The following is a 16,282-nucleotide window of genomic DNA, read 5'->3' on the forward strand; positions in this document are numbered from 1 at the left end:
AAGTCACCGCGGGTTCGGCACGGAGCCCCGATTGCCTTCCCTATGAAACGCAATACATGTGCGGTGGGTAAAAGTGCAAAGAAGGGATCCTTCTTGGAAGTTAGGACTCCGGTTTTACTTACATGCGATGCAAGGAGTAGGCCGGGATAATCGGATATGATAGCCACCAGAGCACCGTCACGGCTTGCCTGGTAAAACATCTTGTCGACGAGCTCCACAAATATTTTCGGATCTTCTTCGAGTCCGGGGTCGAGGGCCCGGTCAGGGTCCTCTGGCTGTGGAGGTGGGCTGTTGATCTCCCTCACAGCTCTTCGCAGTTCCTGCTATGAATTAGCAAGGTAAATATTTGTGATGAGGAACGCGGGAATGAGTGGAGTTGAGTAAAAGATAATGACTCACCCAGCTTGGTGGGTTGTACATGGAAAATCCATCCCTTGGTTTGATACGGGCAAACTCCTCTTCCTCTCCTTTGTACAGATCGGACAGTATTTTCGCCAGCGCGGTGGCGGAGTCCGGACCTTTACGACCGCAGCGGGTGGCATCGTCTTCTCCATTGAAGTGCCACATGGGTTTCCCCCGATACTGAAGTGGCTGCACTCCCCGCATTATACATATTTACATAACTTCGATTATTGTCAGTCCTGATTGGGCCAGCGTTCTTATCCTGCCCATCAGATAAAGGACTTCTCTGCTATCTTCTGCCTGGGGGCTCCAAGGGCGCCAGCTGTGGCGTTTCTTCAACGGGGCATTAGCAAACTCAGGGAGGCCCATCCTAACAGGGTCCGGAAGGGGGACGTCCTCTATATAAAACCACTCCGAAGGCCAGTCTTCGGACGTCTTCTTCGGAGTGCCGGATAAGTATCCGGTTCCGGCGATGCGCCATATTTCGGCTCCACCCACTTGATATATTGATCCCTCCTGATTGCGAGGGACGAGGCAGAATAGCCTCTTCCATAGCTCGAAATGAGCTTCGCAGCCTAGAAATAGCTCACATAGGGCGACATAACCTGCGATATGCAGTATGGAGGCGGGGGTAAAATTATGCAGCTGGAGGCCGTAGTACTCCAGGAGCCCGCGGAGGAATGGATGGATCGGAAATCCAAGCCCCCTCAGCAAGTAAGGGACAAGGCATACCCGCTCCCCCTGGATGGGTTGGGAAAACTCTCCGCTTGCTCCCCGCCATTGTAGGTGGCTAGTCCGGCTCGGACGGGGACCATGTATGCGGGCGGGAGAAACCCCTGGGTCTGCAACTCCACTAATCGACCGTGGGGTACGGTACACTTCACCCACTCACCTGGCTTAGTGTTGCGGGAGCGAGAGGAGGAGCTGCGGTGGCCGGCCATGATGGGATGGTTTTTCGGGTGCGCTCTGGTGATTCCTCGCTTGGGGAAGAAGGTGTGATTTGGATCTGAGGATCCCCGTCTCTTTAATAGACGATTTACTAACATGGTCAGGGTGGCAAATGCAAAAAATGCCCCGACTTCTCGCATTCGCTCGACATGTGGAGATTGCCATTATTAAGGTACAGAAGCCGAGGAGTGCAACATTAATGGGAAGCCGGACACTACTCGTTACAACAGGTACTCTGGAGTTGGACAAGAACCCGCCTTGCAATGCCGAAGACAATCTGCGCACCGGACTCATCGTCATTGAAGCCTGGTTCGGGGGCTACTGAGGGAGTCCTGGATTAGGGGGTATCCGGACAGCCGGACTATATACTTTGGCCGGACTGTTGGACTATGAAGATACAAGATTGAAGACTTCGTCCCGTGTCCGGATGGGACTCTCCTTTGCGTGGAAGGCAAGCTTGGCAATTCGGATATGTAGATCTCCTTCTCTGTAACCGACTATGTGTAACCCTAGCCCCCTCCGGTGTCTATATAAACCAGAGGGGTTAGTCCGTAGGACCAACATCATCAACAACAATCATACCATAGGCTAGCTTTTAGGGTTTAGCCTCAACGATCTCGTGGTACATCAACTCTTGTAATACTCATATCATCAAGATCAATCAAGCAGGAAGTAGGGTATTACCTCCATCGAGAGGGCCCGAACCTGGGTAAACATCGTGTCCCCCGCCCGAATCTGTAAGCCCCTATCTTTCTATCTGTCCGGTTGAAACGTTTTGCTCATGTGTATGTGGTGAGTGTTAGCGATCATAGAAGACTATATGATGGTTGATTATGTGGACTTGCCTAAAGGCTCCGATACGTGACCCTTCCTGAAAAGTTGATGAATTGTAGTTGCAAAGTTGACCAAGAACATAGTTAGTTGGTTTCTAATAGATTTTATGCTTTATACTTCGATAGTGTGATGACCTGTTACTTATTCATGAGAAAGTCTATGATAGAAGTTCTATGATAAAAGTTTTATGTTTAAATTTGTTGCTGTTATAATAATCTACATCGTACTTCTATGTCTGTATTTTGTTTTTATTGACACCTTTCTCTCTAAGCATGTGGACATGTTTTTCGATTTCGGTTTTCGCTTGAGGACAAACGAGGTCTAAGCTTGGGGGAGTTGATACGTCCATTTTGCATCATGTTTTCCTACTATTATTTATGATGTTTTTATGCATAATAATGCTTTTTGAGTAATTCTAATGCCTTTTCTCTCATAATATGCAAGGTACACACAAAGAGGGAGAATTCCGGCAGCTGGAAATCTGGACCTGAAAAAGCTACGTCAGCCTACCTATTCTATACAACTCCAAACAAGCTGAAACTTTACGGAGATTTTTTATGGAATATTTGAAGAATATTGGAGCAAATAAGTATCAGAGGGGGGCCACCAGGTGCGCATAACCCACCTGGGCGCGCCAGGGAGCCCAGGCGCGCCCTGGTGGGTTGTGCTCACCCAGGCCCACCTCCGGTGCCCATCTTCTGGTATATAAGTCATTTTGGCCTAGAAAAAATAAGGAGAGGACTTTCGGACGGAGCGTCGCCGTCTCGAGGCAGAACTTGGGCAGGAGCACTTTTGCCCTCCGGCGGAGCAATTCCGCCGGGGGAACTTCCCTCCCGGAGGGGGAAATCATCGTCGTCGTCATCACCAATAACTCTCCCATCTTGGGGAGGGCAATATCCATCAACATCTTCAACGACACCATCTCATCTCAAACCCTAGTTCATCTCTTGTGTTCAATCTTTGTATCGGAACTATGGATTGGTGCATGTGCGTGACTAGTAGTGTTGATTACATCTTGTAGTTGATTACTATATGGTTTATTTGGTGGAAGATCATATGTTCAGATCCAATATGCTATTTAATACCCCTCTGATCTTGAGCATGATTATCATTTGTGAGTAGTTACTTTTGTTCTTGAGGTCACGGGAGAAATCATGTTGCAAGTAATCATGTGAACTTGATATGTGTTCGATATTTTGATAGTATGTATGTTGTGATTCCCTTAGTGGTGTCATGTGAACGTCGACTACATGACACTTCTCCATATTTGGGCCTAAGGGAATGCATTGTGGAGTAGTTATTAGGTGATGGGTTGCGAGAGTGACAGAAGCTTAAATCCTAGTTTATGCGTTATTCCGTAAGGGACCGATTGGATCCAAAAGTTTAATGCTATGGTTAGAATTTATTCTTAATACTTTTCTCGTAGTTGCGGATGATTGCGAGGGGGTTAATCATAAGTAGGAGGTTTGTTCAAGTAAGAACAACACCTAAGCACCGGTCCACCCACATATCAAATTATCAAAGTAGCAAACACAAATCGAATCAACATGATAAAAGTGACTAGATGAAATTCCCGTGTACCCTCAAGAACCCTTTGCTTACTATAAGAGACCATTTTGGCCTGTCCTTTGCCTCAAAAGGATTGGGATATCTTGCTGCACTTTTGTTACTATTATCGTTACTTGCTCGTTATAAATTGTCTTGCTATCAAACTACTCTATTACTTACAATTTCAGCACTTGCAGACATTACCTTGTTGAAAACCACTTGTCATTTCCTTCCGCTCCTCATTGGGTTCGACACTCTTACTTATCGAAAAGAGCTACAATTGATCCCCTATACTTGTGGGTCATCACCTTGACACTGCGGAGTCGGTCTTCCTCTTTCCCGTTAGCATACCGAGTGGCTATTTCCATCATTCGGCTCAGAGACATGTCTCCGGAACGACCGAACTTCGGGATGAGCTCTCTGTATCAGACGCCCTCCTTGAAGGCGCAAACTGCCTGGTGCTCTTACACATTTTCCACCACATGGTGAAGAGTAGTCCATCTCTGGATGAAATCTCTCAAAGTTTCATACGGCTTCTGAACGCAATGCTGCAATTCAGTCAGCCCAGCAGGTCGCTTGCAGGTGCCCTTGAATGTCTTGATAAACACTCGGGCTAAATCTTCCCAACGGAAAATACTTCCAAGGGCCAACTGATTCAACCAAACTCTGGCCGAACCCTCAAGCATCAAAGGGAGGTGCTTCATGGCTACATCATTGTTGCCTCCACCAATCTGCACTGCCACTCGGTAATCTTCCAGCCACGTGTCTGGCTTTGACTCACCAGTGAACTTGCTCACGCCCGTAATCAATCTGAAGTTGGGTGGGATCTTAGCTACTCGGATGGTTCTGCTGAAACACTCGGGCCCGGAAACAAACGCCCTGCTTCCAGTCGGACGATCTCTGTCCAGTTCTTCTCTGTTAGCCCTGCCTCTGTCAACCAAACCATGTACGAGGAGTGATCTCGCATCGAACCCAGGCTCTCTTGGGTCGACTGGGGCTCTCCGCTTGTCACCATGCGAGCGCATGTCGTCATACCGCCGGGGCGCGTACGACCCACCCCTTGGAGGGGGCGTAGGCACTCGATGGTGGTCATCACGAGGATACCGAGGATCAAACTACCCGTGGCCTCGACCAAGGTACTGATCTTGGCGGTAACCACGATCTTCACGCCGCGGAGGCGATCTCGGGCTATGTGCCGACTGAACTGTGTCTGCAACCACATATCTGCTATGAATTCTGTTGCGCGGGTGAGAAACAGCCGAATTCTGTTCCCCTGCTGCCCGGAGCGGTGCTCGGATCTTCTGCAAACCTCTAACAGCTTCTGAACGGGATGGTTGGATTGACTGTGCTATGTGTGCTGCTGCTGCAACATTTATCGGAGTACGGTATACCTGAGGTTCTTCTCGAAGTTCAGTCGAAAACTGTTGTCGTGGCCGTCGACTGGAACCAAGAATCTGCTGACGGGCGCGTCCGTCGAGTGCTTGCTGGAGATTCTCCAGACGCGTACGCTCAGCCAAGGTGGCTAAGCGCGCAACCTCCAAGGCCCGAGCCTCGGAGGTCTCCCCAACAATAGGGGTCTGTAGCGTCGCACTCGAAAAGTGTATCCAAGTGACCAATCAGCAGATCAAATGATCCTATTTTTTTTTTCTAGATTAGGCATTCAATTTTTTTTAATACTATTTATTTAACCGCTGCACTCAAGTTTTCTAGATTAGGCGTTCAATTTTTTTTATAATACTATTTATTTAACCGATGCACTCAAGTTCACAGGTGTGTTATTTAAAGAAGGGTAGGAACTGCTGCACCACCAACGGGGTAGAGAGATGCGGTTGCCTAATGATACCGATCTCAAATATGTTTTTGAAGGGGGCATGCAATTCATGCTAGTTGTGAAACATGGCACCATTGTTACTTTCAAATCTGAGAACTGAGTAGTAACTGCGCAGCTTTAAGGGTTTAGTTCTCAAAAATTAGTCCAACAACGGTTCAGGAGTAAAATTTCAAACATTACAGGAGTAATGTTTCAAAAGCATAGAAATAGCTACTATTCCCTCCGTAAAGAAATACAAGAGTACTTAGATCACTAAACGATTCTATATTTCTTTAGAGGGAGTACACACCCTCATTGTGTGGTTCATGCACATAACCCCCCGAAGCAAACAACAAATAGCTGAAAAGGCAGATAGCACTAATCTCAAGCTAGAGAAACAGAATAAGAGACACTCAGCAACATAGCATTTAACACTAGCCAATAACTTCGAAGAGTGACAAACATGGCTTGCACTGTTGCACAAGGTGGCAAACACCACTTACTAAAAATATATCAAGCAGAAAACAGTATGTAGTAAAATTTATGTAGCTCCATTCAAACAAGACCCTCACTCAAAAAAGTTTCAAATGCAGCCTCAAAGATCAGTAGTTCAAGACGAAGACTTCAGGGCCACTCCAGACTCCTGCCCAAAAAAGTTTCAGATACAGCTTCCCAGATCAGTAGTTGAAGACGAACACTCCAGGGCCACTCCTTACTCCCACCAAGGCACGTGGGCGGGACTTGGTGCTCCTCCTTGAAACCCTGGAAATTCATACACAAGTTACAATGCCAGATAACATGAGGTATAGTCTACAACAGCAAGCAATTGAGAAACTAAATAGTAACCTGTGCTGTCGAATCTTTGTCAGCCAGAATACATCCTCAAATTCATCTACACCCTGTTCCCCCAGGCCATCCACATCACCAGTGTTGTCAACCGGTGCAACAGTATGGGCTCCCTGTCGACGTCCGCGAGGCTCCACTTGAACCCACGGGTTAGGATTCCCCCTGAGTTGGGGACACATAAATTAGCCATCAAAGGGAAAAAGACAGACCAGCACAACTAAAGACTAAGAAGATTAAAGAGTAATAGCACAGGGCAGTACTCGATGTCATCGCAGGCTAGGAAGGGAGCCAGGTCAGCAGCAGGCAGATCATCAAGCGCTGCATGAGCATAACAAACATTAAAATGAGTTGTTCAATGCCAATTCAATTCAATACTACAGTATCAGAATGAAAGAAGTAACTAGTCCAGCTTTCAAATATACATCTACTAAAAAAGGGTAGCAAATGCTTAAATCAGGCAATACAACAAATATTTGTAGGGTGATACAGAACACATCAGTTAACTAATACTCCCTCCGTAAAAAAATATAAGGGCGTTTAGTCTTATATTTCTTTACAGAGGGAGTACAAAACAAATTAGAAACATAACATATGTACATGTTGTTTTCTTTTCTTTCAATATACTACCTCAATTAATGTGTAGGATGATACTGAACACATGCTACTTCTCTTTCAATACTACATATGGAATTCACGCTTATAACAAACATGAATACAACAGAACGGACAACAACTGTTCAAGGAATCCTTATACTCCCTCCGGTCCTTTTTACTTCACATATTAGATTTGTGTCAAGTCAAACTTTACAAAGTTTCAAACTTCACAAATTTTGACCAAATATATATTAAAAAATATGAACATCTACAATACCAAATATATATTACATGAAACTACATTTCGTAATGAATCTAAAAATGTTGATTTGGCATTATGAACATTGATAATTTTTTCAGTATAAGTTTGGTCAAAGTAGAGATAATTTGACTCCAGAAAAAACTTATATGCAGAGTAAATAGGACCGGAGGGAGTAGTATCATATAAAGAAAAGGCAGCAACCACTGTAAAGAGAGCAGCATAACAAAACAGATAGAAAATATTAATAGTCATACTAGCAGTCATCTGACAGTTCACCTACAGTACAGCACCTTAGATTGACAAACACACGGTCCTAGACAACAAAGGCATGATACGTGTGAAAGATGCATTGCATTGGACTGAACAATTCATTCCAATAAAAGTACAGACACAGAACTATATCTGTCCAAGATGGTAAAAGTACTCCACAGAAGAACACAACTAAAATAAAAGAACAACCAAACAGCACAAAAACATTACCAGGACAACATATGGCAATTAATATAATGCAACAACTACGATGATAGAGATGCAAGCGTGCAAAATTGCATGAGCATTGAACTGGATGATCATTTCGACATAAAAGCATTACAGTAGTACACAAGCACTTAATAGGGCACCTTAATAAACATTAATATACTAGGAGAACAGCACATCTAACAATAACAACTTGCTTAGAATTGAAAATATTACTAGCAGCAAAAATAGCCAAGCTTTACAATATGATAACAAAAGCATAAGTGTCCAAAGTGGATATGAAGGACTGAATGCTCCACTCCACATAATAGATCATAAGAATAGATACAGAACTAGTTCAGTGCAAGATGATCAAAATACCCCATAGATGAACACAACTGATATACAGTACTACCAAAATGTACTAGAGAAAAGCACCACTACAATACCAAGACAACATATGACTATATAAATATAATGCAACAATGTAACAACGATAAATAGAGATGCTAGTAAGCATTGGACTGAACAGTCATTTCGACATAAAAGCATTACAGTACTGACAGATATCTCTTTTGATATAACCAAAAGGGTTAGGAATTACCATTGAGAACCTTCTGACCTATGTCAATAACCTTGTCACCCTCAAGGGACTCCTCTGATGAGTAAAGCAACAAGACAAACAATTAGTACATGTGCATTCATAAATAGCACAATAATGACTGACAGATATGTTTGCAGCATAATCACAACTAAGACTACCAAGTTCACAGAAGTACGCATAAATTAAAAGAACTTCGGATTTTAAAATGCATGTTGGTTTGCAAGACAAGTCCAGCCACAAACAAGACTCGCATAACTGTGCAAAGAAAGGAAACCCTACATTCAGATTCAGTAGCATAACATTGTAGTGTTACAGAAATCTTTATGAAACAAAAAGAGGTGAAATTAATCAAAATCATCCATATATTCAGATTAATTTCACATGAATAACGTATAGAGCAGCTCATGTATATGCTCTAAATCATACAAACACTAACATGACTAACAGCACAACTGGCGACCAAATAATTCCATCACTCCAATGTAACAGGACACCACAACACACCAGGAGAACAGCACAACTAATGCAACAACAACAACAACAACAACAAAAGGCAGCAAAAATAACCAATCTTACAATATGACAAAGGCATGACACATGTGAAAGGTGCATTGCATTGGACTAAACAAATCATTCCAACAAATCATAAAAATGGATACAGAACAATTTCTGTCCAAGATGATAAAAGTACTCCACAGAAGAACACAACTAAAATAACAGTACAACCAAATAGCACGACCACATTAACAGGACAACATATGGCTATTAATATAAGAGATGCAAGCGTGCAAAATTGCATGAGAATTGGACTGGATGATCATTTCGACAACAGTACTAGACAAGCTCTTAACAAAAAGATATCAGATACATATTACCACCCAGGTTATGAAATGCAACGATCTCAAGTAGCTTGCCAGCCTCAAAGGGACTCCTCTGATAAGTAAAGCAACAAGACAGAATGTATGTTTACAGCATCATAACTAAACCTCCCACATAGAGCATGCACCCTGGCAACCAAAAAGTGGTGCTGAACAATAAAGTAACAAACAAGATAGAATAGCTGTGCGAAGCAAGAAAACCCTAGATTCAGATAAGTTGCATGGATTAGAGTGTTGCAGAAATCCTTATATATCAAACAAAGATAGGTGAGGTCAATTTAACCACAATCATCCATAGATTCAGATAGAATTCATATGAACATTACTAGTGTATACAGCAGCTGATGCATATGCTTCCGAATATAACGCAATGATATACTTATCTGGCATAGGAGAAAATTACTCAGGGTCGCAGTACAGACAGTAGATGCTGTAAACAACAGGGGCTCACGGATATGGCGTAGGAAAGGCAGGAGAGGGGAACGAACGGGACTTAGGGGATAATTACCAGAGTTAATCTCAGGTGATGGTGCCTCCTTGTCGTTCTTGTCTGATGAATCCGCCAGGCCATTGGTGAGGCCGGCCTCCTTGTCTGCAGAAGCAGAGGCAGAGGTAGACAGAACTGAGACCAGATCCGTAAGGAAGGGGGGGCGACAGGACGGACAAGGGCCAAACGCGCTTACCCTGGAGGTTGAGGTCGCTCACGTCGGAGAGGGGCTCCGGCTTGCTGGGGACCGTCGCCATGGCTGGGGTCGGCGAACCTGCAGAGGAAGCAGCAACAAGCCGAGCAGCTGAGCAGCGGAGAACAAAGACACCATAGATGGGTCGATCTGAGAGCAGAGACAGACAGATCTAAACCTCGACGAGGGGGGCGGGGAGAGGGGCTCGGCTTGCCGCGGCGAGGAGAGCGCGAGCGGGTTGGGGGCGGCGGGGTGGAGAGGGGAGGCGATTAGGTCTAGTGTGTACGGGTCCGCGCCTACATACTAGGACGGTTGGATGGGATTGGGAACGGCGGACACGGGGTTCGCATTGTGACTTGGGGGGTTGGGGGAACGGCGTCAGCCAGGTGAGCTGCCGTTACTGTGGGACGGCCGGGTTCGGGTCCGCCGGTGCGGTTCGGCCGGGTCGGGCTTGAGCTCGCTCAAATAACAAGGCCAAATTATAGAACAAAAGGATCAGTGTACGCTTTTATTTGAGAATAAAAATGCTAACCTCCATCTTCTTCAACAACAAACTTGCGGTTTCTCTTAGTACAAGAAGATGGAATCCATCAATTCTTTCTCTTCCCAAACAAGAGAGCGCGAGAGAAAGATAGTTTGGCATCTTGGCGATAGTTTGGCATCTTGGCGCTGAACGCATGAGCAAGAACACAAGTATGCTTGTGATGAGAACAAACAACTTGCTTGGCCTGCTTTGACCCATGAGCTGACCAACTTTGCATGGGATGAGAACCAACAACTTGCCTTGGCGCACGAGCAGAGCCTTGCATGGTGAGAACCAACAACCCTTGGCTTTGCTTTGGAGGGAGGGAGGGAGGGAGAAGAAGAACTACAGGGGTACGGCAAGGGGGGGTGCGAGGAGCAGCTTATATAGAGAGGAGAACCAGGTGGACACGCACCCACCAACCGTCCGTCCCTACAATCGTGTGCATCTGCCCGATATTACACGCTACGCCACCCTGTTTTTAGCAGGTAATCAACCATTTAAAATAGGCAAGATTTTTACCGTTTCCTTGTGCATGGCGCATGCATGCACCCACGCGCAGTCCATATATCTTTATTCGCGTCTCACTAAAATAGCACCAAACTGAAAGCTTCCCTTCCGTATATAATAATGGAAGTACGTACTACACTACTAGTACTAGTCGTAGAATACAACCGTGACACCTATTGCTGGTGGGCGCTAAAGCATGCTCCACCACATGCTTTGCCTACCCACAAAGCGTATTACAAGTGGGACCGGGTGATTTATTATGCAGGGCCCAAGAGTGATGTGACACGCCGAGACGAGCACGCCACGCCAGCGATCCGCGAGGAATGCTTTCATTGCAAGTTCACTCGCCCGTGTGCTTTCTCGAAATCCGAAAAGAATGTTTGAAAATATTGTTTTCGCCTATTTTTATTTTTAAAAAAAATATCACGAGGTTTTCTTGGTCATGCTTTCAGCGTGGTTGATCGTTTGGAGATGGATGCTCATGCTTTTGGTCGCTCGTAAGTCGTCCATCTTGCTCGCCACACGACGGGCATGAATGACCAAACAAGCTATGTGACCGTGTAATGGTGAGACAACCCTGTCATGGTTCGATTCACTATAGTTTAGTGATTCCTCGCTTCTGCTTTGAACAAGTTGCGGTCGGTTATGTGACAATAGCGCCATGCATAGTTTTTGGGTGAACAAAATGTGTCACCGCGAATCCTCGATAGTATTACGTGATACTTATACTAGCATGGGTGGATCTGACACTTCACGCTTTTGTATCGTCTCTTGAACAAGAAATAAAAAGGCCCGACCCTACAATCTCAACATGAGCCCGGGCTATCATGGTTCAAAAAATACATACAATGATAGCTTAAAAGAATTTGACCTGGGGACATATATATAATCTGTAGGTGTTTTAGGCCAAAAAGGAATAAAAATATGCGTAGTGCCCATATTTAAATCTGTAGGTGTTTTAGGCCAATAATTGCCATGAGCATGGCCTTGCCGTCAAGCTTCGGGTTCGGGCGGTCGGGCCATACTCGACGATGTAATGTGCTCAGTGCTCCACAAGATGCTCTTCAGCCCACTCCTTAAGGCATCATCACCAATTCACCATAGTCTCCCCCACCCCGATGTCGACGTTTATGTCTTAAGCTTGGTATCATCTACTTGCCCGTGGTGACGCTTCTTATCATTGTCTTGCTCGCGGCGGCCATGTCCCATTATCATCGCTTTTGCCCGTGACGACCACACGTCCCAATCTTGTTATCCTCGCCTCACCCGTGGCGACCATGTCCCAAGCTCATTATCATCGCCTTGCTCGGGACGACCACGTCCCAAGCTTGTTATTCTCGCTTCACCCATGGCGACCATGTCCCAAGCTCATTATCATCGGTTCTCTTGTGACGACCATGTCCCGAGCTTGCTATCCTCAGTTCGCACGTGGCGACCATGTCCCAAGCTCATTGCTCGGTTCGTCACTATGAAGATATTGTTGACGGTCATTTCATTCCTCTATGGCGGTCTTGGGTCGCCTTCGAGTGTTTAGGATGGTTTATGGCCGCGGGTGGCGAGCCCCCTGGCCGTCCAGTGACCGGCGTCAAGGGCACGGGGTGGACAAGTGGCTAATGTTGACGGCGCCGTTCATGTCACATTTTTCTTGCTAACAATGTGTCGAGTAGCGTTTTGTTTATATATAGTCCCTCCATCCCATTATATAAGAGTGTTTTTGAGAGAGGGAGTAGTTTTTATAAAAGGTATTCGTGTTTTATCTCTATGTATATGTATGTATGTAGGACCTGGTTTGTCACGAGCCCGTTGAAACAGTGGTCTGCCGACCCTTTGTAAATCGGAGATGATGTTTGTTCTTGTTTTTCGGTTGAAGAAGAGGAGGTTTGTTCGTGTTGAGAAAAGTTGTGCACTAGGAGAAATTTTTACTCCGAGGACTCGACCTACACATGAGAGCGATACAGTCAAAGTGCATGCGTATATGCGATGCCTGTCCGCCAAACCTGCATGCACCGAGCTAGACGTGCATGGCGCGCGCTGGTGTGCCGTAGCCGGGCCCACAGTGACACCCGGCTCTCGGAGGTTAGTTTGGTCCAGTATAATTGTGAGATGGGCTCGACGACTTTTCTTCCGGGATCTAGCATACTCTGGGACGCTGGGGGAGACCCAGTCACGGAATTATTCACTGAAATGCGGGGCCAACTCGGCATCGAGCCCACATGTAAGTGGGAGACCTGTGACCTCGCCTTGCTACGACGAGTACCGGGGGCGCCGTGGCCTCGTGCTCTCGCGTGCCTGCGGCCGGGGCTCGCGCGGACTACTTTTGTTGTCCCGATTGAAGTGGATTATCGCAGACAGACAAGGCAGTAGGCCATATTTGATTCAAAGGAATTCTATAGGATTCATAGAGGACTGAAATTTCTTAGTATTTTTTTTATGTTGGCTCTTTGATCATAGGATTTGATTTCATAACATTTTTTCCTATGAAATGCTACATGTTATAGAAAATCTAACATCCACTTCAACCTCTTTTTACAATTCATCTGTTTTTTTATGTGGCATCAAACATTCCTTACTAATCCTATATGATTCAAATTGGCATGCCCTCGTATTCCGCTATGGTGAAGCCAACAACCGGCTTCGGCTCCGTTGTCGCCTCCCCCCCCCCCCCCCCATGTGTTGCGACTCCTACTCCGTCTGCTGCTGCTCCTCCTCTTCCGGCTATGGCGAGGGAGGCAGGTCTACTACGAACCGAACGGCGTGCCTAGCCCAGATCTCCTAAAGAAACCGGACACACGGAGAGGGTGGGAACGGATGTAACTAGGGCCTGGGACACCGTCTGGCTTAAATAGTCAGGCTCCGACCCTCGGGCAGCGAGCCGGAGGTGTGCCACACAACGTTCGCACCCCCACCGGAGGGGACGCACACCAGACCGATGGGTTTCTGGGCGTTTACGTGTGGAACCCGACTGTCAGCACGACTTGGCGGACGCGCTCAGGCCGCCTCATATCCGCCGTACATTTGGGTTGGATATAGCAAGTGCCAGTTAGCCCGAAAGTTTGAGGCCAATTTGAGACGTCCGGGTGATTCGGTTTTTTTACGGGCTGACTTTCCGTGCTACACGGGGCACAAATTCGATCCACAAACCTTTTTAGGGAAAATTCGGTTCATACAATGGCATGGTTCTTAAACTAGCTGTCATTCTGTCCAAAATGCTCCAGAATGCTCCTGAAGCTGGCACGTCATTACAATGCAAAAGGACCAGGATTTACCGTGAGAATCTACTCGGTTGCCTCCTGGACTAGCCGGCCGGCCAGTCTGCCTCTACAGCGAGGGGAAAGATGCCGACCAGCGCGTGTGCAAGCAGCAAAGGCAGCAGCGCGCCCATCTCATGACTTTTCCACCTCTCTGCGGCTTTATTTGCTTCTCGTCATTAGAGCATCTCCACCTGTTCGCCCCCAGGGCGCTGAAAAAGTGCGGTCTGGGGGCGAGCCGGCGCTAGATCGCCCCCTAGGGTTTGGTTTGCTCCTAGTCACGCGCCGACAGTCGCCGCGGGTTCGGCGAAGTTCGTTTCAATTTTTTTGCAAACTCGGCGAAGTTCGGCCAATTTTCGACGAAATTTGTATAAAAACTTAAAACATGCATGAACTAATTTAAAAAAGAACTAAAAGCCTAGCCGCTGCCGCCACTGTCGCCGCCGCCGCCGCCTACATGCCGAGAAGCCTGTAGAAGCGGGTGTAGTCGCCGCCGCCGCCGTCGTCGTCGTCGTCGTTGCCGCGCGCCTCACCTGCGGCGTGCCTACTGCATCCCTCGCCGGGGTCGCCGACAGCGCTTGACGGCCCGGCCTCACCCTCGTCGTCGTTGTCGATGATGATAACGTCGCCCTCCTCGGCGACACGGCGACGCTCCTTGGCGCGGCTACGGGCCTGGGTCTCCAGATACGCCCGACGCTGGCGGTGCACCTGCTCGCGGACGTAGTCCTCCCTCGCCCATTTGAGGGCGGACTCGTCGTCGGGGGCCACCATGCCGGCGTGCTCCGGCTTCACGGGGAGCATGTCCGGCTCGGGCTTCGGCCGGACCAGGCGGAGGGAGCGCCTCGTCGGTGCAGTCGCAGGCGAGGGCTCGTTGATGACGAGGGCACCGCTGCGAGCACGACGCCCGAGCGGTGTCTCCTCTGGCTCGGGCTTGACGGGGCGGAGGGCCGGCGAGCCGGAGCCCGACGACAAGGACGACCCCGGCTCCATTCGCCGCGGCATCCAGGAACTGCCGCGCCGACGATAGAAGGAGGGCTGCGTCGGGTACTCCAGCCGCGGCACATTGCCGGTCTCGATGTGGTCGAGGACGGCGTCGAGTGTGCGGCCGGGGACGCCCCACCACTCGCGCCGTCCTTCGGAGTTGTGGCGGCCGCGGGGGACGATGCCGTTGACGGAGGCGATCTGCTCTTTGCGGCGGCGCTGGAAGTACATCATCCACAACGTTTCGCTGTCGGGCGCGTACCACGGCTCGTTCCGCTGCTCCTCCGTCAACGAGGAGCGGATGCGGGCGATCTCCGCCCGCCGTGCCGCCCCTTCGGGCACCGGCGGCACCGGGACGCCGCCGGCGCTCAATCTCCACGAGCCAGGCACGCGCATGTCGAGGGGCGCCAGGTACTCGGCCTCATACAGAAGGCTTGCCTCCGGCTCCTGGAGGTGTCGGCGGCCGAAGCCGTTCGCTGCTGCGCCGTCTCCTGGGTATCTCTCCGCCATGGTTTCGCTCGTCGGCGGGCAGGGGATGTTGGGAAACGTAGCAGAAATTCAAAATTTTCTACGCATCACCAAGATCAATCTATGAATTAACTAGCAACGAGAGAGAGGGGAGTGCATCTTCATACCCTTGAAGATCGCGATGCGGAAGCGTTGCAAGAACGCGGTCGGTGGAGTCGTACACGAAGCGATTCAAATCGCGGCCGAATCCGATCTAAGCACCGAACAACGGTGCCTCCGCGTTCAACACACATGCAGCCCGGTGACGTCTCCCGCGCCTTGATCCAGCAAGGGAGAGGGAGAGGTTGGGGAAGACTCCGTCCAGCAGCAGCACGACGGCGTGGTGGTGGTGGAGGAGCGTGGCAATCTAGCAGGGCTTCGCCAAGCACTGCGAGAGACGAGGAGGGAGAGGGGTAGGGTTGCGCCAAGAGAGAGGGAGACTCGTGTCTTCTGCAGCCCCAAAACCCCCACTATTTATAGGAGGAGGGGAGGAGGGTGCGCCCCCTCTAGGGTTCCCACCACTAGGGGTGGCGGCCAGCCCTAGATTGGATGGAGGGGGCGGCCAAGAGGGGGAGAGAGGGGGGGGCGCCCTAGGGTGGGCCTTAGGCCCATCTGCGCCTAGGGTTTTCCCCCTTCCCTGCGCCTTGGGCC

At 48.3% G+C, this 16,282-nt stretch overlaps 1 protein-coding gene across 3 annotated transcripts; it reads right to left on the reverse strand.

Annotated features, from left to right (window-relative positions):
* Window positions 1–5,964: 5,964 nt before the first annotated feature.
* LOC109748548 (uncharacterized) lies at window positions 5,965–10,742 on the reverse strand. 3 transcript variants are annotated; one of them, XM_040393159.3, is made up of 8 exons: window positions 10,646–10,742; window positions 10,395–10,531; window positions 9,866–9,943; window positions 9,691–9,774; window positions 8,305–8,358; window positions 6,649–6,706; window positions 6,389–6,550; window positions 5,965–6,304 (listed from the first exon to the last, which is right to left on the reverse strand). In XM_040393159.3, exons 3-8 carry the CDS (start codon window positions 9,924–9,926, stop codon window positions 6,220–6,222), a joined length of 504 nt encoding a protein of 167 aa, XP_040249093.1. In that variant the 5' UTR covers window positions 9,927–9,943; window positions 10,395–10,531; window positions 10,646–10,742; the 3' UTR covers window positions 5,965–6,219. The 3 variants fall into 3 exon arrangements, with proteins under 3 accessions (XP_040249093.1, XP_020163253.1, XP_073358755.1); XM_020307664.4 differs by having other exon boundaries at window positions 10,041–10,531; XM_073502654.1 differs by having other exon boundaries at window positions 10,395–10,742.
* Between the last annotated feature and the right edge of the window lie 5,540 nt (window positions 10,743–16,282).

Source organism: Aegilops tauschii, chromosome 6, assembly GCF_002575655.3.
Source record: "Aegilops tauschii subsp. strangulata cultivar AL8/78 chromosome 6, Aet v6.0, whole genome shotgun sequence".
NCBI lineage: Eukaryota > Viridiplantae > Streptophyta > Magnoliopsida > Poales > Poaceae > Aegilops > Aegilops tauschii.

Bases quoted from the DNA above. Each gene is read 5' to 3' on its own strand.
- LOC109748548 (XM_040393159.3), bottom strand. From the start codon at position 9,926: ATGGCGACGGTCCCCAGCAAGCCGGAGCCCCTCTCCGACGTGAGCGAC. The intron at 8,359-9,690 runs GTAATTATCCCC...TTTACTCATCAG, and splicing joins ATCACCTGAGATTAACTCTG to AGGAGTCCCTTGAGGGTGAC. The intron at 6,707-8,304 runs GTAATTCCTAAC...ATGCTCATGCAG, and splicing joins AGGTCAGAAGGTTCTCAATG to CGCTTGATGATCTGCCTGCT.